Genomic DNA, 25,419 nt, shown 5'->3' with positions numbered 1-25,419 from the left:
GTAAAAAAATAATTTAAAGGATACTTATATAAATTATTAATTTTATAAAAATTAAAATTGTTAATTAATTTTATTAATTTAAATAAATAAATTTTATAAAATAAAAACTGTGGCACAGAAATAGTATAAGTTTATACAATGATGGCAACAGGCACGAATTAATGAAAGACAAACTCGAGCAGTCCTCCCACGTGGAGTTCCAAGTGACACGCGGGCCATTTAAAGATTTCCAGAATTTTTCGTATGTGAGACGTGATGGGTGAGCTGGCTACGCATCCTCCGGTGGAAGGAGGACCCCACCTGGTTCTGACTCCATCTGCGCGGGACACGTCAGTGTCTGGACCACATTACACCGACAAATGCGAAAGCTGGTAGGGACTATTTCCGAGTACGTGTTAGATTGAAAGATTCTTTTCAAAACAATACAGCGCTTTTCGGCAAAGATATTCCCAGGTGGCGTGGCCCATTTCCTGTCCGTCCGATAAAATACATCCTAGCCGCTGGATTAAGTTAACGTCAGAAGTGGGCCCCGAGATCTGATTTAATGATGTGTTCTGCCTTTTGATATTTTCAATTTCGCAGGCTGGCCTGCGTGGGTGCACACGTGGATTTTTAGTTGCTCTACTAAAATTAAAATACATTTTATTTATATATTAAAAAGTAATTTACATTTGTGATAGTAAAAAGAAAGTATTAAAATAATGATAGAAGGAAGATAAACATAGCCTCCAGTGAGGTGACTTTGGGAAAGTGATTTATCATTCAGGAAAAGGAATGGACGGCCAGGATTGATGACAGCGTGATGTTTTAGTCAAAGCATAGTGCGTCAGACATGGAGTGCTATCCGCGTAGGAAAAAGCACGCAAGTGCCTCGCATGAATTTACTTGAGTTGCCCCTGCAGTGCTTTTTCTGTTAAAATATGTATTATGGAGCCCCCATAATACTTACAATTTATTTATTAATCTATTAATTTTATAAAATATATTAAAATATTTATATAATATTTTAAAATTTTATTATTTTTTCATTCATAATTTTTATTATTTTTTTAAGTATCATAAAATTATTATTTATATTTTATGTAAAAATTAATAAAAAATATTTTTTAAATATTTGTGTGAGAAAATAAAATAAATAAAAATTATAAAATGAAGAAATTAACAAAGTTTAGTTGTAAATATTTTAATGTTTAATTTTTATAATATAAAAAATTATTAACTAAAATTTTTAATAATGAAAATATTTTATTTTTATAATATTTAACAGTTAAAATTAATAAAATAATTAATTAACAGATTTTTAAAATTTTATAAATAATAATATTTTTTAAATTAATTATGTAATAAATAAATTTGATAAACTAATAAAAATATTTTATTTTAAAAAATGAAAATCATGTATTATTTTATTAAATTTCAGTTAATTTTTTGTGTTACATAGAGTTTTAAATAGTAACGGTAAAAGACTTCTCCTACACAACCACTTAATAGCCAGTTGAAAACGTCTGTCGGAGGATCTTAACAAATATAACAGTTGAGTTGCAAACCTTTGGCAAAACCAGCAAACCAATCCTATGTTATTCACATTCTTAAAATTATAGATAACAAAAGCGCTTGTGTAATATATTAATAAAAAATATTAAAATCATTCATTTTAAATTAAAATTTGATATATTTTAATTATAAAAACTATAATAATAAAATGAATTTTGAAATTTATTTTTAATAATATTTCAAATACTATTTATTTTAATATATATATATATATATATATATTAAAAATTTAAATTACAATGCAGACTAATATAATTAAGAGCTCATTTGATTTAACTGTTAATATAATTGATAGCTAATATCTAGCGGAAAACAAATAATTAATAGCTGATAATTATTTTAATTATTATTTATAATATATTTAATTTATTATTATATCTTACATTTTAAATACTTTATTAATATAAAAATATTTACTTTAAAAAATATAATTAATAAATTTAAAAAAATAATATAATATAAATAAAATTAAAATTAAAATAACTATCAATTGATAAAAAAATCATTATAATTATAAAGTTAATTTAAAATACAATTAATTCATATTAATTATCTATCTGTTAAATTTTTAAATAATTTTATTTAATTATTTAGATATTCATCCGGTGAAAACTGCATTCAACCGTTAAACTAACTAAATATCTTCTAAAATGGAGCGATTCGTGAAGAGGGCCATAGTGCTCCGCCGCCACGACAGACAACAAAGCGCCGGTGCTGTGCGCGTGGGCTTAATGCTTTGGCAAAACGGTAAAAATACTCTCTTTTATTTTTTTAATGGGTAATCATAAGTTACATGTAAGTGATATAATCCAAGCAAGTGAAGCAACCAAAACGGAAAGATCGGATTTGCTTAGATTTTTGGCTTTTCGAGGATTTTTTCAGGTTTTCTGGTAACAGTTTTAAATAATCTTAAATTTTAAACGATTTTAATATTGCCAAACTAAAAATTGTTCAATTCAATAATTTTTATTATATATATATAAATCTAGAATCAGACAAAATGGAATAGATATTAACTAGTAATAAAAAAAAAAGGAGAACTCTACTTAATTAATTCAGAATGATTCGGTGGAGAAAATCCGTCACAAATGGCTTAAATTTAAATGATGAAACTCTTGAATTGGAACATTAAGAGTTTAGGAAATCCCCTAACGTTTCACAATCTCAAAAGAATTTTAAAATCTCATTCTTCTGATATTTTATTTCTAATTGAAACTAAGAACAAAATTAATTTTATTGGCAATAAACTTAAAAATTATTATTTTTTTTATGTTATTTTTGTTGATCCTAGCAATCTTAGTAGAGGGCTAGTAGTAGCTTGAAAGTATAGTTATGATTTTATTTTGATTCACCATGAGAATTTCTTTCTCCATACTTGTATTATGGATCCCTTATTAATATGAATTGGGACATCCTTTCTGTTTATATGAGTTCTATTTTAGATATTTATCAAGCTCAATTTAATCACTTCTCATCATACAAGCTTCACCTTAGGAACAAATTAATTGTTATTGGAGACTTTAATGCTCTCCTCCATGAGCATGAAAAAAGAGATGATCAGCTTATTCTCTCATCCAAAATTCAGCCACTCAAGAACTTTGTTAATGATATGAGGTTGATTGATCTAGATTTTATGTGACCCAAAATGACTTGGTGTAACAGAAAAAATGGTCGATATCACTTCAAAGAATGGATTAATAGGGGTTTGGCATCATCCACTTAGATGGCTCAATATCCGAATGCCTTAGTTATACACCTTGAAGATACAAGTTCGGATCATATACCAATTTTACTTGATATTAACTCACATGTTCAAAAGGCAAAAAGAATATTCTTTTTTTTTTTATGGGAGATAGTCTGAAAATGAGGAAGTCACATATATCATAGCCGGAACATGGCTAACACCTATCCGAGGTTATAAGCTTTTCAAAATTGTGTCCAAATTTAAAAGTTGTCGCCATGCTCTAGTTGGTTGGTGCAAAAGATCCAACATGAATTCTCAGGCTATAATTAAGGATTTATCTTATGATCTTAAACAGGCTAAGAATGGTTCTAGGAACTGGAGTGGAGCGCATATCAAAGAAATAAAAAAAAATCTCTCCTTAGAAATTAAGAGAGAAGAGGTTTATTGGGCCTAGAAAGTGAGGCAAGACTAGTTGAAAGCAAGTAACAAAAACACAACATCTTTTCATGCCAAAGTAATACAACGTAGGAGGATAAATCAAATTATAGGGCTCCTGGATGATAATGGCAATTGGAAACACAACTTGCAAGACATAAAGTGATATTGCCATTAATTATTTCAAAGACATATACACCTCCTGTAACTCGAAAAATCTGGATCAATTTACTGCTGGTTTTTGCCCCGTGTCTTCCCTTAGATGAATGAAATATTAGTCAGTGAAGTAACGAGGAACGAAATCAAGGAAGTTGCTTTCTCCATTCACCCCAATAAAGTGCCGATGGGTTGGTTCTTTCATGAGTAATGAGATATCATTGGGAAGACATGTATGAAGCCGTCTTTGAATTTTTCTGCAATGGCAAAATGCTCAGAAGCATAAACCATACACTTATTTCTTTGATACCAAAAGTGAAACTAAGTACAGTGTATAAAGGACTTGAGGCCTATTGAGCTACGTAATGTCTTGTATAAGATGATTTTGAAAATTATTACCAGAAGATTACAACCTTTCATGAACTCTTTAATTGATCCAGAATAAAGTGCTTTCACCAAAGGTAGGCTTATTTCAGATAATATTTTACTTTGTCATGAGGTGATGCACTACATAAAGAATTGTAGGAAAGGAAAAAAGTACGAGATGACTGTTAAGCTTAGTATCAACAAGGCTTTTGATTGTGTGGAATGGGGTTGTATAAGATGATTTTAAAAATTATTACCAGAAGATTACAACCTTTCATGAACTCTTTAATTAATCTAGAACAAAGTGCTTTCACCAAAGGTAGGCTTATTTCAGACAATATCTTACTTTGTCATGAGGTGATGCACTACCTAAAGAATTGCAGGAAAGGAAAAAAGTTCGAGATGACTGTTAAGGTTGATATCAACAAGGCTTTTGATTGTGTGGAATGGGGTTACTTAGAGCACGTGCTGGTCTCTTTCGGCTTTCATAGACAGTAGATAACCTGGGTGATGGAATGCATCTCAACAATCACCTATTCTCTCCAAATCAATGGTCACAGAGTGTGGTTTATTAATCCTACGAGAATATTGAGACAAGGGGATCCCCTATGCTCGTATCTCTTCTTATTTTGTGTTGAAGGGTTATCATACAAGATTAAATTGTCCTCCTTACCCAACATTAGTATTTCTAGAAGAGGTTCATCTATCTCTCAACTACTTTTTACCGATGATGCTATCCTCTTTACTAGAGCTTCCTGTGAAGAGGCAGAGATGATCAAGCAAATCCTCCAAGAGTATTCACTTGCAAGTGGTCAGAAAATTAACCTATCCAAGTCATTATTAGATTTTAGCAATAATACTCCAAGGTCCATTCGCTCAAGCATCTCCAAAATTCTTCACATTGATAACATTACTAATCTCAACAAATTCCTAAGCATCCTAGCAGACTTCCCGAGATCTAAAAGCCAGAATTTTGCTTACATCCAAGATAGAATTCAAAAAAAGATCTTAGGGTGGCATGATCACTTACCATCACTGGGGGAAGGAAGTGCTCTTGAAGTCTATTGCCACTGCCATACCCATATATGCTATGATCTGCTTTCATCTCCCTAAGCTTTTTCGCAAGGACATTAACAGAATATTTGCTAACTTTTGGTGGGACCAAAAAGAGGGTGAGAGAAAGCAACACTGGATATCTTGGAAGCATCTATGTGAACAAAAGCAAATGGAGGCATGGATTTCTGGGATTTAGAAGCCTTCAACATAGCTCTCTTGGCCAAGCAGGCATGGCTCATTTTATCCAAACCGAAGTCTCTCTTAATGCAGGTTCTTAAAGGAAGGTACTTTCCATATAACTCTTTTTTGGATTCTAGTATCGAGAATAACTCCTCTTGAGGGTGGCGCAATTTATGTTGGTTGAGACAGATTCTAGATAAGGGAGTCAGATGACATTGTGGGGATGAGAAAGATGTTTTGTGTAAATTAGATAAATGGATACCTGCTTCATACCCATTACCACCAAAGGTTAAACCAACTCATGAAAAAGATGTCTTTTGGGTAAGTCAGCTTATGTCTGATAATCTCTCGTCTTGGAATATTCAAAGATTAAAAGCAAACTTCGAAGATGATGAGGTCTAGGATATTCTTGCTATACCAATTGGAGTGCTTAGTATGTTGTGATGTAATCCTATTAGCAAAAAATAAAGGCTTCCAAAATGTAGTCTTAAAAGGAGACTCTCTCACAATCATTAATGCTTTAAAGGGTAAATAAGCCCCAACATCTATCCTCAACATTATCCAAGATATTAAAGATATTGCTTTGAGTTGTACACGTATCATTTTCTATTTTATTATAAGATAATATAATGAGGGAGCTCATATCCTTGATGCTAAGGCTGCTAGGGACCCTTATTATCTTGTAATCTCTTGCAGTAATTTGACTTTATTTTCTTTTAGTCTTTTACCTCAAGACTAATATACATCTTTTGTTTGAGGAAAAAATAATTTTTATTGCACGAATATTGTATCTCTTATACGAAATTGATCATAATCATAATGATGTGTATTTTTTTATTTGAAAGGTGAAAAAAAACTACAGAAAGTTGATGGATTACACTATGTGATGTGATATTTTTTTATTTATGTAAATAGAATATTGCATAATAAATAAATAAAGAAACTCAAATACAATATTTTACTCACTTTATATAGAAAGTAAATAAATACTACTCAGATTATCTCTTAATTGGTACATGTTAAAATATTTTTATAAGTTTATTTAGAATAAATTGTATATGAGAAAATAAATAAACTCAATTATTACAATTCATATTTTAAATAAAATTTTATTTATTTTAAAAATAAAATTTAAATTTCAATGAATGAATTTTTTTATGCATTATAATTCTAAAAATGAAAATTAATATTAATAAATCAGTTAAATTGCACTTTTCACTTTTATAAATTTTAAAAGAGAGTTGCATAATAAATTATTAAACTGAATATCAAAAATCATTTGCCGATGGAAGTTATTCATTTTTTTTTATTAAATCCTTGTTTGACTTAAATCCTAAGACGTGAATTTTTATTAATTTAATTAGGTTCATGAAAAACTTTTATATAGGTTTTTTTCTTGTGAAAAATATTTTTATGAAAAATAACTTATTATTTTTTTAATTTCAATTTACAAAATAAAAAATATTAATAACTTTATATTAAGTGTTAATAAGACTTTGTTAAATTATTTTCTTTTTTATCTTTATTTATTTTATAAAAAAATATTTTTCATAACATGTGAAATATTTAAAAAATTTAATTAATAAAAATAATTTTTTAATAGATTAAAGATCGAGAGAAATCGTGATTATCATATAAAATCGACTTTAAAGTTTAAGACAGAAATTATTCTATCTGTATTTATATCTATTTAAAATGAAAATCATAATTTTATTCTTATGGAAATGAAAATGAAAAGCAAGAATTTTTTTTTTCTCCAAATATAAACAAATGGAAGTTTTCCTTTCAAAGAAACACTTTACGAAGCGTCCCTTAATTTAATTGATTTTTTATTTTAAATTTTTTATTAAGATATTTTTATAAATTTATTAATATATTGTATTTTTTAATTAAAATTAAATATAAAAAATAAATTATTTTTGTTGATAACTATTTTTTATAAAAATAAATATTTTTTAAATATAAATTATTTGCAATAAATAAATGAAATCTTAAAATGAAAAAGGTTATTTTTTTAAATATAGCCCAATTTTATATTTAAAATTAATTAGTGAATTTTATATTTAAAATTAACTTACATAAATTAATTATCTAATTTTATTTTGTATTTAAAAATATTTTAATATATTTTTAAAATTAAAAATTAATTAATAAAATTAAAATATTTTTAAAATTAAAAATCAATTAATGAATTTTTTCAGGATTAAATAATTAATTTCTCATATTCTAATTTATGAGAAATCCATCACGGGTCGGGTTTGAATCGCGTTAGCGAGCAGCAGAGCAATTCGGTTGTCAATAGGATTGGGCGTGCGATTACTGGTGGATTCCAATAGACATATTCATTGTGGTTTAGTTTTAGTTTTGCCCTTTTCTTATTTTTTATTTTTAATAAAAAACAAAACCAGACTTTGAATTTTATTTTAAGGAAAAGAGTCCACGTAAGCCCATGACCGGATGAATACGCTGGACCCTAAATTGAGTCACTGGATAACACGTGTACGGTTAAGGCGATGTTGGAAAAAAATTAAATAGCCAGCACGAATATCGATGCGCCAGCTCAACGACCACCACAGCCCCGTATATGATACGTATACACTCGTTCTATATACGACACGTGTCTGATGACGTGGATGTTGCACTGGCGCTCCCTTCCCGTTCTTCTTCTTCAACTCATCTTACCTCTTTCTCTCTCCTCTGCGTTCTAAAAACCGAACTCGCTTTTTTGTCCCTCTCATTGCAGAGAGAGAAATGCAGAAGCAGTGGAGTTGCCTTACTGTTTCTATTAAGTAATTTAAGTTTTGGCGAAGAGTTGAAGATTATTCAACATTGAAGTTTCTATCAGTTCCTTAATTTCTTATTTTCCGGAGGCCGAAGAGAAGCAGATTTGGGTTTTTGATAGTCAAAGGTATGTTGAATTTTCAGGTATTTTTGATTCTGAATTTTTGTTCGTCGGCTAGCGAATTTGTTCAGTTTTTTGTCGTGTAAGCACCGTTTGGTCGGTGAGAAAATGCGAGAAAGACAAGGAAAGTGAAAGTAAACTCCACTCAGATAACTTCTCGGTTTGAGTTGTTCAGAGTTCATATAGACGAACGTAAGAGAGAAGATATGTATCTGAATTTTTTTTTTTGGAAAAAGATATTTTGTTAAATTTCATATCTGTGGAAAGTCTCTTTCGGTTTTCTCTCAGTAAAACATAGGAGAAGCTTGGAGACTTAACTGGATCTCTTGAGCATGTGTTCGTTTGTTGTAGGAACTTTGAATCAGCTTGTGATATTTCTGTTTGGTTTTATTTTTTGAGCTCTTTCCTATTTTTCTTCAATTCTGCGAGAGAGATATTATATCTGCAAGAAAGGGTGGCCTAGTCATTGAGACGATGAAATCAACTGAAAGGGTTATTGAAAAGATGATGAGATGATGAGAGGCATCATAACCGGCTAGAGTTTTGGCCCTTGGATCTTCAGGGGTATTTTTGTCATTTGGCCTGTGGGTATCCTGCTGATCAAGAGTTGGTGTTGCTTACTTATTTGCGTGTGTCACTTTCTTGCCATCTAATTGAGTTGTAAAAAGACTTTTAATACCCTCATCATTCAAACTATTTTCATGGCCATGGAGCTCCCTCCTTAGTCCTTCCTGTCTTTCTTGGCTTTATGTTTTTGAGAATACTGATGAATTCTCACCCAAAAAGAAAAAAAATACTGATGAATTAAAGGGAAAATTTGAGCTCTCTACGAAGTTCAAAATCAGACACCCGTCCTCATATTTACTGAGTAGTGAGATCTTAATTTAGTCTAAGCTATGATAAGATCAAAATGGTTCTACTAATTCAAGAACTGTCTCATATTCCTCTCTTTGCAATAAGCTGAATAAACAAATGCTTCTTTTCAGTTGTTTTGAGCTTATATTTGTCCTAGGAAATCTGTGACGACTAGAAGTGAAATCTTTATTCATACTGTTTTAGTTGGGTTGGCTGTTACAATATTATCCGGTCCTTAGTTTTGTGATTTTGCAAATCTAACATTTGTTCTGCAACCGGAATGAATGCTTTGTCCGAATTATGACAGGAGTTGGAACAATGGTTTAGTATGAATGGTTTAGTCATAAGCCTTGATTCGATATCAATTTCTGTGGTTTTCTTCAGGCGTTTTCCTCTCTGCTCCTGTCACCTTCTCTCTCAACGTCACTTTGACGTGTCTGCCTTAGGTGCAGGTGACCAACTTTTCTGAACAAAGAGAAGCATCCAGATTAACTGAGGATTTCCTCCCAGTGCTTGACCATGGGTAACAATGAAGATGGGAAGTCCTCTAAGCCTGAAAAATCATCTTCACCCGTACCAGTGGTAAGATGAACTAACAAATATGCTTGTACAGACTGAAATTTCCCTGCTCTGCCCTCCCTCCCCCAAAACCACCCCCCCCTCGCCCCCCAAAAAAAAAGGAGAAAAGAAGAGAGAGAGAGGAGAAAAAATGAAAAAAGAATAAGAGGAAGAGTAAAATGAGCAGCTGGAAGTATCTCTCTCTCTCTCTGGCGCTTTCTGTGTGTGAATAATTCTGTCTTAAAACTTGAATTCATTTATTTTTTCTATGAACTGCTAAATTCAGCTCTGATTGTTGGTCAATCCTTTTGCATTGACAGGATCAGACCAATTTTCATGTCTATCCTGATTGGGCGGCCATGCAGGTTACCTACTTCATGCATGCTCCCCCCCACCCCCTTCAGTTTTTCTTTGACAATGGCAATAAACATCGTAAACATATTAAGCTAAGTTGCATCATATTTGTAAAATTCTTGATAGTTATTTGAAGTTGTTCATAATGTCTTTAGGCATATTATGGCCCTCGGGTTGCTCTGCCACCATACTATAACTCGGCCATTGCATCTGGTCACGCACCTCATCCATATATGTGGGGCCCACCACAGGTATTGCTTATTGTTCTTGGAGTACTACATCTTCTATTGGCCACCTTTATGCTGTGTTTACTGAAGAACAAATAAAGAAAATTGAGGACCAAGACGCTTAACTTGCTAATTCTTCCAGCCTATTATGCCTCCTTATGGAGCACCTTATGCAGCAGTGTACTCGCATGGAGGAGTATATGCGCATCCAGCTGTTCCAATTGTAAGCCTTCACTTTTTTCCAAATCATTTTGTTTGAACCTGTTAACTGGAAGTTTCTAACAGCTTATAAATATTTTTCTTTGAATCTAGGGATCGCATCCTCATGTCCCTGGTGTTCCATCAGCTCCTGCTGTAAGTGAAGCCTAGTTTTTGATATCCCTTTTTACTGGTTTATGATATTTCCTTCTGTGCTCATCTAATTCCATGTCTGCCTCTTGGTAAAAATGCATATCAATGAAACAAAAATAAGTGGACCTGCATCTGTGAAAAGACAATTTGTAGTTCCTTGCTGCAAATTCATAGATTGTTTCTGGATGTAACTCTACTACAACGATGCAGGCTGCAACACCTGTGAGTGTAGAAACACCTACAAAGTCTACTGGAAATACAGATCAAGGTTTAATGAAGAAATTGAAAAGATTTGATGGGCTTGCGATGTCAATAGGCAATGCTAGTAGTAACACAGAGAGTGCCGAGGGTGGGGACCACAGGCTGTCTCAGAGGTTTGCAACTAGCACTTTGGTTTTCGGAGACCTTCACTGTTACCTTATAGTGGCGTCCACTTGAAGGAGATTCTTTTAATTAAGTTTTTGCGGCTAGTCTAACCGTGAAATTACTTGACCATGTGAAACAGTGTGGAGACTGAAGGTTCCAGTGATGGAAGTGATGGAAATACAGCTGGGGTGAGAGCTTTTATCTTTAAATGTGCATTTGTGGTATCTTTGTTGTTATGCAATTTGGAATTTAAGGAGCTGCTATGTCCTAAATCCTAATTATAATCTGTCCTTGTGCCAGGGAAGGAAAAGGAGTTGTGAGGGGAAACCAACCATTGGTATGTGTCCATTCTTCACCAAGTATTTACACTTGAACAGTAGATTAGTAAAATGTCAAAACTGGTACCTACTTTTGCCAAAAGCATGGTCCTCAGATATGAGATAACACCCAAGGCTCTTGTTCTGGTAACTTGGCAGGCAATTGGTAATTGTGTGTTTTGCTGCTTCAATTCTTTATACGTAATGCTATAAAGTAAAATAAGAACAAACTCTATTGGCACGCAAATGCACACAACACAACGCTCACACACATAAAATAATAATAATAAAAAAGAAACCTGGGTGCCGCAAGTACTGAAGGTTTTGGTGATTTTGGTGAGCCTTGTCGAATGTGTGTTTATGAAACCTTTGTCCATGCCTCCATGGTAACAGAGTCGCAATATCTTTGCACGACACATTTGATTGAATTGTAGCAAACAAAAAAAAATTAAAAAGGCAGGGAATGTTGGGATAGAGATGGAATGCGTATTCAGATTGGTAGCCTGAGTGCTATGAAGGATAGGGTACTGGGAGAAGTCTAGTTTAAGAAGTCTGAGTAGTTCTAGAGAAACTGGCTTATTATGTTACATGTGTAGTGTTATCATTCATTATTTTTCTACTTCATTGTCATAAATTTGGGCCCAAGTTTGGCGCTTGTATCAGATTCATTTGAGAATATTTTAACCTCTCTCAGTTGCCTAGCCATCCACAAAAATAGTTTCATTTTTCTTTGTTGTTTGTCTTGTATGGTATGTTCCTTGACAAAGAAATTCATGGTTGCACTTGCTATAGATATTATTCGCATGAGCCTTCTTGTTGTCCAAGTTTCAGTTCCTATAGATGCTTTTCTAACGTATACTTGATCTGTTACCAGCAGTTGGAGAGATGAGAACTGAGACACAAGCCAGGTCCGTTCCTACTGGGAAGGTGGGTGGATCTCCTGATAAGGTATTGGTTGCTGCTGCCGCTTCTGCTAGTGCTTCAGGAAAATCTTTGGGAGCTGTAGTTTCTTCTGGCATGAGCACAGCATTGGAGCTCAGAAACCCTCCTATGGATGCTGCTAAGGCCAATGCAGCTAACATTCCACAACCTTGTCAAGTTCTGCCTTCTGAAGCCTGGATACAGGTATTGTGTGCTGATGGCATATCTTTTCCCAAAAATATTTCTTCTGTTCTCTCCTGTATATCTATTGTCTAGCTATTAATTTCACGCTGCTTTGAGTACCCATTTATATTTAGAAATAGCGCATGCATTGTTTCAAGCATGTTCTTACTTGTGACCTCTGGCGGTTTACTTAGAATGAGCGGGAGCTGAAACGGGAGAGGAGGAAACAATCAAATCGAGAATCTGCTAGACGGTCAAGATTGAGGAAACAGGTAGAGAAATACAAAACTGCTGTCAGTTTGAACCTCGTTTATTAATTGATGGTCCTAAACTATTCATTTTTATTTCCTCATGTAGGCTGAGAGTGAAGAACTTGCTCGTAAAGTCGAATCCTTGACCTCTGAGAATTTGGCACTTAAATCAGAAATGAATCAATTGATTGAGAAATCTGAGAAACTAAGGCTGGAAAATGCGGCATTGCTGGTGTGCTCTTATAATCTTTCTGCCAAAATTTACCCTATGAATTTATACTACTTTTCTTTTCCCCCTAGTTCGTGATTTTTGTTAATAATTGAAGGGGTTCAATGTACAGGAGAAGCTCAAGAATTCACAGTTAGGACGTAAGCAAGAGGTTATTTTAAACGGCAGTGAGAAGCAGAGTGCCTCAGCTGTTAGTACGGAGAACCTATTGTCAAGAGTTAGTAATTCTACCTCTGTTGATAGAAGCAAAGGGGAAGATGAGGAGCTGTATGAGAGAAGCTCAAACCCGAGGGCCAAGCTGCATCAACTCCTGGGTGCAAGTCCAAGAACCGATGCAGTGGCTGCAGGCTAATCTTAGAGAATAGTTATTGTCTATAGTTTCGTTTTAATCTTAAAATTACAGGCAACCATGTAGTTTTGGCATATTACAAGCCCAAAATTACTTCTAACGGCCAGCAGTGGGATTGGAATCCATCTCTTAGACTTTTAATCCACTTGTTAGTTTTCTCATGGCAGAACTCTGCATGTGCTGTAATGGTGACTGAAAGGTAATGTAAATTGAAGAGAACCAGAGATCTGGTCTGGGGAAGGTGTTGAAACTTTTAATATGCATATGTCTGCGGTTTTTACTGATGTAGACATTTTAATTTTTATGATAAATGTGTGAGACTTAAGAATATGTATGCTCACTGATTACTGAAGTATATTGGTTAATCACAAAGATCGTCGAGTAAAGTAAGATGACAAGTTCGGATTGTAAATAAACCTAATCAATTCATGTTTGAAAATAAATAAATCCATTTCGTCGTCTCTGATAGATTGTATTAAAAATTGTAAGCAATCCATCAACCCAACCGAACCTTACCATGCAACGAAGAGGCAAACGAAAATGAGCTCCATAGGGTGGATCATGGCCGTCAACGTGGGAAGGGCTTGGCTTGGCTTGGTTTGAGGGAGCTGCACATATTGCGGCCCCCACATTGTCGAAGCCCACCTGCCTTTGTCTAGTTGTTCCTTCCTTAATTTGTTTTAGGATGCAAATTGATTCAGTTTCTTAATATCAGAGTTTGTGTTTGATGTAGAGCATTTGTATTTCTTTTTTAATACCCAAATTTATAGAAAAATTACTAAATTTCATTCAATCCTATCAGTATTTTCAATTTTAATAGACAGTTAAATGAAAAATATAAAGTTAATATTTAAATCTCCTAAAAAATGAGGTCTTTATATAAAAGCTTGCGTACAGAGATTAGACTTCGGATAAGAGTGCATGATTGAAAATCAATCAAACTCATCAAACCAGAACTGCCAAAACCACTTATATGATTTTGTTTTAAATAAATAAATATAATATCAATACTATATTATTTTGAATTACATATTTTTTTTCTGATGTAAAATTTAACTTATTCGGTTTTAAATTGGCTGGTTTAATTTTATTATTATTATTATCATTTGGATTGATTGGGATTTTAATTATTTTAAAATCTATTTTACTGAATACCTAACTTAAATCAACCATACCAATCATGAAAACTTATTAAATTAAGATGAAGAATTTTTTTGTGGAAATTTAAAATTAAATTTTCAGAGAATGGATAACTATCAGATGAGTAGTTGGCAATCCAACGTGCAAGACGAGGGAGAAGTCCTTGGTCTTCACTCTCCAGTCACCCACTCTAACTCTTCTGGTTTAGTTGCAGTCAATATTAGAAATTGCTAATTTTTTCTTTTGAAGCTCTCAGTCATGTCAAAAAATTCGCTAGATGGTTCATGGACCAGATGGACAGGCCCATTAGAATGAATTTAATGAATAGGTCTTAATCTCAAAATTCCGTTTTAATTTTGACCCTTTGTCCCGAGTACGTGTACTTCTCGTAACTCCACCACTCCACGTGCTCCTTTATTATGCTCTTCTTCTTCTCCAGCCTTGCCTCCTTCGCTTCTCAATGCCTTGTCTATTAATGGATTTCAGTCCAAAGTGTCCTTTATTTCCTTTTACATTTTCGTTTTTTGCAACCCATGTATTTCGTTTCAAGTTGTAAATTCCTTGGGAATCTCTATGGTTCAATTGGGAAAGCCTTGAAAGGATTTCATGTGTGTGAAAGTTATCACCTTTATTGCGTTTGCCTTTCTGGGTTTCGATGTTAACAAGTGGGTATTGCCATAATTTCACTTGTGTACTAGTTAACAGTAACTAGAGATATACTTGAAAATAGCTCCCTTTTGGATTGTGATATTTTGGATCCTGTAGTTGAGATTTGGATTTCTTTTGTTTTTCTTTCCATTTATAGCAAAAGGTTTGAAACTTAGAAGAGAGGATATTTCATAAAAGTTATGATTTCATCAAAGGTCTTATCTTCTGATTACCTCTTTTTTGGATGTAAATGCAATTGTAGATAGGTGTGGCCTGTGCAGTTGCCAAATGTTTCACTTTCTGGGTCTCTTTCTTTGAGCTTCATGTCTTTCCTTTAATAGCAAATTCTCTTCATATTATACTACCTGAGGGTTGAGTTTGATTCGGATCGGTTACAGTTCTCTAGGTCGAAGTTAGAGCTCAGGGATTGTGCTGTGAACTACCCAGAATCACAGGACATGTTCTGAGATTTTGTCCCTTGGGAGTTCACTTGGGTCGTTTTTAGATTGCTTAGGGGAATTAGAATATTAGAGAAAGCAAGCTTTGTTCTTCAAAATGGGGCATTCTGCAGCTCTCTGTGATCACAGGGCAGCCATTGAGATTACAAAGGACTGGAATAGTATTGAACAGGTCGTACTTCGAAATCCACAAGGAGCTTCTGCCCGGGTGAGATTCTCTTCATTTATTATTATTTTTTTAAAGCAGTGAATTTATTAATAATTACTTGTTATTGATGCAAAATGGGAAATCTAGAGTTTATGGTTATGTTTTTGTAATTTCGGGGTTTATTATTATAGGTAAGCCTGCATGGAGGACAAGTAGTTTCATGGAGGAATGAACAAGGGAAAGAACTACTATTTACTAGTAGCAAGGTGTGTTTTTCTCTGAAATTTTCTAGATTTGTGCTTTGTCCAGTGACGTTTTAAATGGCTTGATTTTGGTTTAAGGCCATTATTGACGAAAATGATATTCAGCATATGTGTCCGTTCCTATCAAATTGTATCCCAACTCAGAATCTTCTTGAAAGATAATGATTTTGTTCTCACTTCTGACATGTATTTTAGTCTATGGTCAATTTCCGAATACTAACAGTTGTATAGCTTTCCATAATCACTCTCTCATCCCTCAACCACTGAATACCAGTGGTTTGACTAAATACAACTCTCAAAACTTGTTGCCGAACAAAGCCTATCTCCAAGATGACGACACATGGAGAAAATATAAGCTTTTGTAGGGTGGTGTTTTGATAGGATTAGTTGGCTTTTAAATCTTAGTTTCTGAACAGGGTATCCTGGATTAGGTCTTCATGAGTAAAATTTTACTCGCTGGATTTCTAAGGCTGATTCACTTTTGTAATAATTCATTGATTGTAGGCTAAGCCATCAAAAGCAATGAGGGGAGGGATCAATATTTGTTTCCCTCAGGTACTATTTCGATCAATCTCGTTTGAATCATGCATTGAACATTACTTCTTTGACATATCTTGCTTACTGTTAATGAATGTATGTGAAGTTTGGGAACTGCGGATCACTTGAGCAGCATGGTTTTGCTAGGAACAAGATTTGGACAGTTGACAGCAATCCTCCGCCTTTGCAGTCCAACGAGTCCCAGGGAAAATCCTTCATTGACCTACTGCTTAAACCGAATGAAGAAGACCTGAAGTGCTGGCCCCATAGGTATGAGCTTGAAGGGTGTAAATTCAAACAAAAGTTGTTCTTGTATGCTGCATGAATAAAAAATTACTAGGTATTTCATCATTCTGTAAGGCTGATTGAATTTGCCCACTTAAAAGTTCAAAATTTTGTATTTTTTTGTAGCTTAGTGCTGGACCATATAATTTGTTTGGAGTAGTATCATAGGTTGAAGACACTGCAGAAATCTTCATTGATCATGTACACACATATGCCTATATAAACTGTGATATGCGTTCCTAACCAAACTTTTTCTTCTCTATTTCAGTTTTGAGTTTCGTCTAAGGGTCTTACTAGCAACAACTGGAGATTTGGCATTAATATCAAGAGTTCGGAATGTTAATGGCAAACCATTTAGTTTCTCCTTTGCATATCACACGTATTTATCAGTCTCTGATATAAGGTATGTATTATTCCCGTGAACTTGAAACAATACCCGAAAAGGATAATTAGGCTGTCAAGCATATGACAAATTACGGATTTTATTTTCTAAAAACAAAATCTTGCTAGTCAATGGATGGTAACGTTACAGCTGAAGAAAACATTTTAAATGTGCCTTGTGGAGCCTATTTGTACAAAGTCAGAAAGGACATTTCTTAGCAAATGTCCCTCCAAAAGTTCTGAGTCCTATCAAAATGTTACCCTTGTTTGTTGTTGTAATGATTAGTCCTTCCTGTTAAAGATATACATATTTGGACTTACATGGGTGTCAATTATAACCTCAGTGAAGTGAGAATAGAAGGATTGGAAACGCTCGACTACCTAGACAACCTTTGCAACAGGGAAAGATTTACAGAACAAGGAGATGCCATAACCTTTGAATCTGAGGTAAATTCTGGTTTTAGTTTGACTGCGGCCAGCCATGTTAAAGAATTAGCATCGAGTGCCTTGCAAGTGATGAGGCAGCCGAAGCTGTTTAAAAATCTCTGTATTGGAAACTTTATGTTACAATTAATACAAGAGCAAATGCTAAATAAATTTACATTATCAAATGATTCTGGCAGGTGGATCGAGTTTATCTTAGTTGTCCTAATATAGTTGCAGTACTTGATCATGAAAGGAAACGGACGTTCGTCATACGAAAGGAAGGACTACCAGATGTTGGTAAGCCACCATTTGCATTTTTGAATATAATTGTGCACAAAGCCTACTAGAAAAGCCCCGACATGCACATATCTTGGTGAAGAGTTGAAAGCTGCGTAACATTTTGGTCTTTTCTTGTCTATCCATGTAAACAGTGGTATGGAATCCATGGGAGAAGAAATCTAGAGCAACAGTGGATTTTGGCGATGAGTATAAACATATGGTATGCGTTGATGGAGCAGCAATTGAAAAGCCCATCACCTTGAAGCCAGGAGAGGAATGGACAGGGCGTTTGGAGCTCTCAGTTGTGCCTTCCAGTTTCTGTAGCGAAGGCTTGGATTTTCAGAGAGGTTTCTGAATGCAACTATTATGTTGGAATACCCTTTCTTTTTATGTTTCCTCCAGCACATGGAATCGTTATATCGAACCAAAATATAACTTTCTTTTCCAAGTGTATTGTATTTAAAATGATGAATTTATATTACAAGTAAAAAAATATGTATCGAAAGAAAAAGAACATCTAATGAAGTTAAGCTTTACTGATATTCAACTGGAAACGAACCCAATTATCTACCATTTAAATCAAGATCCAAGCCCCCTTACCAGAGCAAGGTTCCAACTCTGTCAGCCGGAACTGTAGATATGGGCCCATTGCAAAAAATGTAGCCGAGGGTAGCTCGTCTCAAACTCGCTTTCATCTAAACTCCAAACCATTGGGAAAAGACCAATCCAATTCAAAAAACAATCTAGAGCGCACTTTCTGGAAAATTAGAAAATTCTGCATAACCACTTCATCATGAGTTTAACATTTGCTGCTGCAAACACAAATGATTAAAGATATGAATTAAACATTGCAAAATGAAAGCGAGACATGCTGGCCACCCACTCCACCAGGAAATGCAGGGCTTAAAAAGACATGCCAATCCATGGGTTAGTTTTCTTGGTTATAACATGTCTGAAAATCTGTAATCCAGCAATGTAGAAATTGTCAGCCTGGGCTGTGGATATTGTCAAGTATAAGCATGAGGTTTTGAATTCTTAACCTAACAATAAACTATAAGCCTTTTCGGTATTCCAGTTGCTTGGTATTCTCCAGCAACACCTGCCAAGGAAACCCAAAAACAAATAAATAAATAAAAATAAAAATAGAAGTGAAGCATAAATAAAATAAAAATCTGATAAAGCTATCATTATATTTTTTATACAAACAAGATATGCTTCCTTAAATTGAACAAGTAAACATAAAATGCATCAATGTTTAGAGTTCTTTAGGCTGATGTCTAAAATAAACCAGAAGCAAAAAAAGAAAGATGTCCATACTTCACCAATGTATGTCGCTATTGCCTTGCAGCCTTCAATAGCAAGTTGCATAACATTTTCAAAGATATCAACTGGCAACTTTGCGTCCATCTGCATTATAAAAACAAAATAACATAACTAGATTAATGACTAGGATAGAAACAAAAACTTGAACTTGTACAGAACTGACAAATCAGGTGAGGAAAAATCCTCGATACCAATGCCCTAGAATATGCCGTGAAAACAAGAGATGTTGAACACAATTTTAAGTGATAAAAATGTATTTGAAAAAGCAGACCTTGTTATTCAACCCTTATACCAACAAAGCAAGATGGATCACAGTAAAACAACTACAACTATTTGGTGCTCTCTTTCACTTTTTAAAAAAATCTTACAATTAATTTACTTGGAGAAGATTCACCAAGATAGAGTGGAAGAAAAATTGCCAGAGGCATTAGAGAAGGGGACAGCCACATCCCATTGTATAGTGGAAAGGCCCTCAGGCCCCCTAATGAATATGGGAATAAATAGCTTACCGGAAAAAAGGGAAAAAGTAACCTTGCAACAGAGGTGGCACCAAAATCCATGTTATCAAAAATTACTTTTTTCCTACTCTAAAATTTCACCCATATCATGCAATAACAAAAGCTTCCAACATAAAATAAGCACTGAGCAAGAAAGACAAGTTCAAAAATCTCGCATCAATTAAATGAGAAATCAAGTCCATATCTTAGATGAAAAAAACCTGAAGAAGTGTCACTTTGTCCAGCTTAGGTAAAATTCCAACTGTAATATCAGGACCTCCTGCACTGTCTTCTACATAGTTCAAATCTGCATTCATTTGATAAACGTCAACTCAAATATTATATTAAAAATATTACCGAAAATCATAGCTCCACATGTCCAAATGATACAAAAGTGAGGTTACCAAGCAATGGAGTGCTATTGAGATACCCAGCACTACAAGAAGTAACAAGATCATGCATGGGTATTCCAGCATCTGCTAAAGCCAAAGTAGCAGCATTGATACATGCAGATCTAGTTCCTGCAGGCAACTAAAAGTCAGATCAAAGGCAAAAATTTTATCATTCTTAAAGATGAATCTTTTGGAAAAATACAGTGAAGCATGTGAATAACTTCTACTACTACTGCGGACACTGCAACAAGTTCTTAGATCTAGGAGAGATAGAATGGTCCAGGGCCCCCAACCCCCCTGCCCACAAGAACCCCACCAACAACTAATTAGCATATAAAATTGATGTTTGCAAAGTCTTTGCCTCAATGTACCACCGTAAAATAGGCTTGTTTTACTATAATAACTTTAGTTCAACTCATTTTGTGAACAACTATCATATAGGAGTTAGCAAAATGATTCATAAATGACTTAGATGTTACCTCCATCTGCTTGAAGAACTTGTACATAAATATCTATCTGCAAACATAGAAACGATGCTTTAGAAAAATGATAGAGATTGGAGAGAGAGGGAAGTAATATCCAGTTATGTGAGAAAGGTTCCAATAAAATGGAAAAAACCTGAGAACGAGGCATCAAGTGTGTCAATATGCATGCTTCCATTGTCTGGCGAATAACTAGAGATATTTCTGTTGATCGCCTGTATATAAAAAGAAATGCTCTCATGTAAGAAACAAAAAGTGTCTCTTTAAAAACATTTTGAAGGTTGAAAAATCCTTATTAGACAATAATGGTAATTCATAATACAATAGTGGAAACTAGAAAAAGATCCAGAAATTTTGTTCTCAGGGGTTGAATTTAATAAATGGTCAATGAAAATAATAATAAAATAAATATATATTTAAAAATTTTATAAAAAATTAATAAAATATTATAATTAAATTACAATTTATCTATTTCCTTATTGATTAAAATATATTAATAACAACTTCATTTTTAATGTTTACAAATATATCTTTCAATATAAATCAACAATCAACCCACCGATAGCTCATCTCTCATTCGATTATGAAATCGACTTTTAATAATATTTATTATAGAAAAAACTCTTTCTACTATAATTGTAACATGCAAATCTATAAAAAAATAATAATGTAACATAATAATTTAATATAAAATTTATTTATTTTTAAATTAAATTATCTAACCCATTAGCTATAGAAACAATATTTCCATTTCATTTTTCCAAAATTTAAATAATCTAACATATTATCTATAAAAATAATACTTGATTTATATTTAAGTATTGTTAAATTCAAATCATCTAACTTTAACCCATTAAATTTATATTTTTTAAAATTAAATTATTTTTAAATTTAAATAGTCCACAAAACTCATTAATTAATAAAACATTACTCATAAACACTTTTATTTATAAAAATTAAAAATTTATTTCTCTAAATTTAAATAGTTTAACAAATAATTTCAATTATATAAATAGATTAGAAACTAAGTAAGTGAGATAATTACTTCTTAATAATAAAAATAGCATATAAAATTAAATTACGCAATGAATGAATAATTTAATTTAAAAAAAATTTACGTATTTGTGTTGAAATTTTATAGATAAAAAATAAATTTTTTGGATTGGAAAAAACTGGAGAATGGAAGGGACAAAAAAAAATGAACATTTAAAATTAAATGAATTAAGTAATATTAAAGGCGGATAAGGATTTATTTGATAAGAAGATTAAAGAATTTAATTTTATAAAGTACACAATATTTCAATTGAGTAATTTTGGAATAAGGACTAATTAATAAATTTTTTAAATATTAAGAGATCTAATAGTAACTTTTTCTACTATATATAAAACTACTTAAATACCCCTACATAATTTAAAATTTTTCAGGGGGGCCTTGGCACCAAGGTGGATCCATCCCTGTAGAAAAATCCAAAAGGCAGTATGGAAGTCTCATTTAATGTTGTAGATATTTCTTCTCTTGAATATCAGAGAATTATCTTATTCAAATTTAGAGAATAAAACTTATAGATGAACATAAAGAAAAAATTTTAAGAAGGAGAAGAAGAGAGTGCAATGCCAAGCAAATGACTCCAAAGGTGGATTACCTATCACCCTTTGGCTTTCTCTTGCGATCTCCAGTACTAAAATTAGCCATGCTGTACTCACAGCGCACCTGAGATGAGTCAAAAAAAAAAAAGGTTTGATATAAGAGGTTATTCTGCAATAAAAAAAAAAGTATCAAAAAAGTAGGCATCAGAATACATAATTGAAAATGTTACCAATGCCTGGTCACCAATCTGTTGACTCCTATTTTGGACCTGAACAATAAGAGGAATAAAAGGCAACTTAAAACGACCTAAAATGGCCTCACAATCAGACGAAAGAGATGAAGCAAGAGGATGAGGAATACCTCTCTTGGCCCATAAACTGCAGCAATTACTTTAGTGTTACCCATCTCAAACACAGCAGAACTGCAAAATCCCAACTTTTTGCCTCAAATGTTCTAAGTCAAAGCCACAAAAATTGAAATATATGTTGATAAAACATACCCATCCGCTTTGGCAACAGCACCAATCTGCGCTCGAAGTTGCCTCATCTGAGATTAGGTTTAGGACAATGAATTGGGGGGAAAAACAGAAAGTGAAGCAAAAAATAACGATATTATAAAGAGAAGCAGAGGGAGGCATACTTCCATAGGGCGTCGACCATCTAGTCGGAGTCCTTCAGGGCTCACGTATTCCATCTCAGCTGATTATGGACCAACAAGGGTGACAGTGTTCTCAGTGTCAAACTGATTAGTAGGCAGGTGTTTCCTTCTTTATCTATGAGAGTGAAGCGGAACAACCTATTGTGCCAATTACCACCTGTCAGCAGTAGGGATGGTATCAAGTAGGGTACATTTTGAGTAACTGAACCAGAAACCATTTACAAATACACTACCCAAATCTGTCACAACGTTTAGAAATTATATTTCACTAGCCGAATCCGTCCCAAACCCATTTACCATTACCCATCTACTACCCGAATCCAATTATCTCATAATCACATAAAAAAATTCACAGAAAAATCTCGCATCAGAATTGCAATAAAATTGAGAATCCATGTCAACCTCACAAAAAACAACTCTGAATACATTCACAGTAGTGTTTATTTCAACAAATGTTTAATAAATCTCACAATTACAACCCTCAGCTCATTTACATAAATCTTGGCATTTCCAAGAATATCTCGCATTAACATTTCCATAAAATTCAGAAACTCATTTCAATAATCTCACTAGAGCAACTCTAAATCCATTCACAATCATATAAATCTCAACACTTCCACAAATTTCAGAAACTCACGTCAATAGTCTCACATATCTTAGAAAGCCCACATCTGAAAACACAATCTCAAAATCCATACAAACCTGCAGTGACTGAGGACGCGGCGAGGAGACACGGCGGCGTGATTAAGGATGAGGACCAGCGGCAAGGGGCAGCAGGGGACAGCGGAAGGACTGGACCAGCGGAAGCAGCGACGTGGACCAGAGGAAGCGGCGGAGAAGAGCAAAGAAGCAACCAGGACCAGCGAACTCAGCAACGACGATGACAGCGTGAAGAGCAGAGGGACGATCGTGGCTGTACCAAATGGAGAGGTGGAGAAACCCAAGGGGGGATTGATAAAAGGATTTAGGTGTTTTAGTGGTTTAGTTTTATTGTTTACCTTTTTCTTAAGATTGTTTTATAATTTACATTATTTAAGATTATATGTGTATTAATTTTAACTTTTTAAGTTATAATTTTTTAAAGATAAATAATAATTGTCTTTTAAATTATTATTTTAAAATAAATAATAATATGAAAGAAAACATTATAATTTTTAATTACTTCTAGAATTATTTCATTAATTTTTTTTTATTTTTTTAATTTCTATTATAAATTTTTTTAAGAGAATAGTTCTCGCTCTCTTACCGAAGACTATCGACTTTCTTTAATTTAACTGGCATGTTTTCTGCGCATCAGTGGTGGGTTTTACCTCTCCACTTTCCTTTTATTTTAGTGGCAGATTCAGTGGCCTTCATCTTGAGGATTGATTGAAAATCTACTCATGGTGTGTGTTTTTTCTTGCTTGGGTGGCAAATATGGTGAAGCTTGGGTTGAATTTTCTGTGATATGTTGCTTTTTATTGTTACTTTACTAAATTGTGATCTTTCATATTATTATCGCCATAATTAATGGTTAGTTTATTATTATTTTTAAAATTAAATATATAAATGTATTAATATTATTTTTATCTTAATTTATATTTAAAAAATAATAAAATATTATATTTAATATATTATTTAAATTGTTAAATTTTAATTTTTAAAAATTAATCAAAATTACACCTAAATATAAAAAATTGATTAACTCATTTAAATTTTACACGTTTGAATTAATATGTAAAATAATATATCTATTAAATTTTTTTTATATTTATTGATATAAATTAGCTTTATTTGATTTAAATGAAAAAAATTAATCGAATTGATATAATTTAAAATTTAAATTTAATTTTTAAATAATTTTAATTTAATTTTATTTTTTATATTTTTTGATTATAAAAGTGCGGTTCAATTTTAAAAATCAGGAATTTGATAAAAATCGAACCAATAGCAATTACCATTTGAACAAGCATGAGAGGTTATGGGTTTAAACCTTGTCTTTCTCAATTTGTTACTTTCAACTGTCAGTTTCCTAACTATGTATTTGTTCTATACAATCAGAAACTCTGACTAATCCTTTTCTCATTAGCCGCCCTTTCTTCTTTCATATTTAATTCTCTATTTGATGTCTTCCTCTTCCACTCTATCGTTCCAACGCCGTCGTAGCACTCAGCAACAGCCATTTCATCGCTTTGTCCACAAAAACATATTAACGCAACAACGTGCAAAACCGTCACTGCCGCTCTAGCGCCACCGTCGCGCAACACTATTATCACATCACTCTTTCAGCTTACAGAATTGTTTTGATTGTTATATTTTTAATTAAATTTGAATTTTTTTAAAAAAAATTGTAACATAAAATATTGAAATTTAAAATTGATTTAATGTTTATGTTTTTTTTTTTTGAGATTCTTAACATGGATGTCGCACAACAGCACCACTTCAGCCATAACAATGTCACGCAAAACCGTCACTACCACTCTAGCGCCTCATCTTTGCAAAGTTGTTTTGATTGTTATATTTTTATTTGAATTTGAAATTCCTTTTTAAAAAAATTGTAATATAAATTATTGAGATTTGAAATTGATTTAATATTTATTTTTTTTTAAATTTAATATGATTGGAATATAAAAGTAAAAGGA

The 25,419-nt window shown here is 33.0% G+C and overlaps 3 protein-coding genes across 10 annotated transcripts; 2 read left to right on the top strand and 1 right to left on the bottom strand.

Annotated features, from left to right (window-relative positions):
* Positions 1-8,110: 8,110 nt before the first annotated feature.
* Positions 8,111-13,578, top strand: LOC110614813 (common plant regulatory factor 1). 5 transcript variants are annotated; one of them, XM_021756499.2, is made up of 13 exons: positions 8,111-8,339; positions 9,641-9,770; positions 10,067-10,111; positions 10,256-10,351; positions 10,470-10,550; positions 10,640-10,681; positions 10,889-11,052; positions 11,184-11,232; positions 11,345-11,381; positions 12,236-12,486; positions 12,660-12,737; positions 12,823-12,948; positions 13,058-13,578. In XM_021756499.2, the coding sequence occupies exons 2-13, from the start codon at positions 9,708-9,710 to the stop codon at positions 13,295-13,297; spliced, it is 1,272 nt and encodes a 423-aa protein (XP_021612191.1). In that variant the 5' UTR covers positions 8,111-8,339; positions 9,641-9,707; the 3' UTR covers positions 13,298-13,578. The 5 variants fall into 5 exon arrangements, with proteins under 5 accessions (XP_021612191.1, XP_021612182.1, XP_021612198.1 ...); XM_021756490.2 differs by having other exon boundaries at positions 9,635-9,770; XM_021756506.2 differs by having other exon boundaries at positions 9,573-9,770; positions 12,239-12,486.
* A 1,114-nt stretch (positions 13,579-14,692) lies between these two features.
* On the top strand, positions 14,693-18,305 carry LOC110614836 (putative glucose-6-phosphate 1-epimerase). The gene is made up of 8 exons (XM_021756519.2): positions 14,693-15,748; positions 15,880-15,954; positions 16,456-16,506; positions 16,595-16,758; positions 17,042-17,176; positions 17,499-17,601; positions 17,778-17,877; positions 18,012-18,305. Exons 1-8 carry the CDS (start codon positions 15,638-15,640, stop codon positions 18,212-18,214), a joined length of 942 nt encoding a protein of 313 aa, XP_021612211.1. The 5' UTR covers positions 14,693-15,637; the 3' UTR covers positions 18,215-18,305.
* A 308-nt stretch (positions 18,306-18,613) lies between these two features.
* On the bottom strand, positions 18,614-23,780 carry LOC110614858 (exosome complex component RRP41 homolog). 4 transcript variants are annotated; one of them, XM_021756568.2, is made up of 13 exons: positions 23,501-23,780; positions 22,781-22,955; positions 22,641-22,687; positions 22,502-22,562; positions 22,371-22,409; positions 22,197-22,264; positions 20,690-20,768; positions 20,551-20,587; positions 20,084-20,200; positions 19,901-19,986; positions 19,177-19,266; positions 18,900-18,958; positions 18,614-18,819 (listed from the first exon to the last, which is right to left on the bottom strand). In XM_021756568.2, the coding sequence occupies exons 2-12, from the start codon at positions 22,832-22,834 to the stop codon at positions 18,911-18,913; spliced, it is 726 nt and encodes a 241-aa protein (XP_021612260.1). In that variant the 5' UTR covers positions 22,835-22,955; positions 23,501-23,780; the 3' UTR covers positions 18,614-18,819; positions 18,900-18,910. The 4 variants fall into 4 exon arrangements, with proteins under 4 accessions (XP_021612260.1, XP_021612243.1, XP_021612237.1 ...); XM_021756551.2 differs by having other exon boundaries at positions 18,614-18,958; positions 22,781-23,006; positions 23,501-23,778; XM_021756545.2 differs by having other exon boundaries at positions 18,614-18,958; positions 23,501-23,778.
* Positions 23,781-25,419: the final 1,639 nt, after the last annotated feature.

This window comes from Manihot esculenta, chromosome 1 (genome assembly GCF_001659605.2).
Source record: "Manihot esculenta cultivar AM560-2 chromosome 1, M.esculenta_v8, whole genome shotgun sequence".
Taxonomy (NCBI): Eukaryota; Viridiplantae; Streptophyta; class Magnoliopsida; order Malpighiales; family Euphorbiaceae; genus Manihot; species Manihot esculenta.
This window is presented reverse-complemented; position numbering and strand designations above follow the sequence as displayed.

What these genes read in the sequence shown, in the direction of transcription:
- LOC110614813 (XM_021756499.2), top strand. Translation starts at nt 9,708, where the DNA reads ATGGGTAACAATGAAGATGGGAAGTCCTCTAAGCCTGAAAAATCATCT. An exon ending in GACCACAGGCTGTCTCAGAG is followed by an intron (nt 11,053 to 11,183) that starts GTTTGCAACTAG and finishes CATGTGAAACAG; the next exon opens with TGTGGAGACTGAAGGTTCCA. An exon ending in TGGAAAATGCGGCATTGCTG is followed by an intron (nt 12,949 to 13,057) that starts GTGTGCTCTTAT and finishes TTCAATGTACAG; the next exon opens with GAGAAGCTCAAGAATTCACA.
- LOC110614836 (XM_021756519.2), top strand. Translation starts at nt 15,638, where the DNA reads ATGGGGCATTCTGCAGCTCTCTGTGATCACAGGGCAGCCATTGAGATT. An exon ending in CTGAAGTGCTGGCCCCATAG is followed by an intron (nt 16,759 to 17,041) that starts GTATGAGCTTGA and finishes TCTCTATTTCAG; the next exon opens with TTTTGAGTTTCGTCTAAGGG. An exon ending in GGAAGGACTACCAGATGTTG is followed by an intron (nt 17,878 to 18,011) that starts GTAAGCCACCAT and finishes CCATGTAAACAG; the next exon opens with TGGTATGGAATCCATGGGAG.
- LOC110614858 (XM_021756568.2), bottom strand. Translation starts at nt 22,834, where the DNA reads ATGGAATACGTGAGCCCTGAAGGACTCCGACTAGATGGTCGACGCCCT. An exon ending in AGATTGGTGACCAGGCATTG is followed by an intron (nt 22,265 to 22,370) that starts GTAACATTTTCA and finishes GACTCATCTCAG; the next exon opens with GTGCGCTGTGAGTACAGCAT. An exon ending in ACTTGATGCCTCGTTCTCAG is followed by an intron (nt 20,588 to 20,689) that starts GTTTTTTCCATT and finishes CTATGTTTGCAG; the next exon opens with ATAGATATTTATGTACAAGT.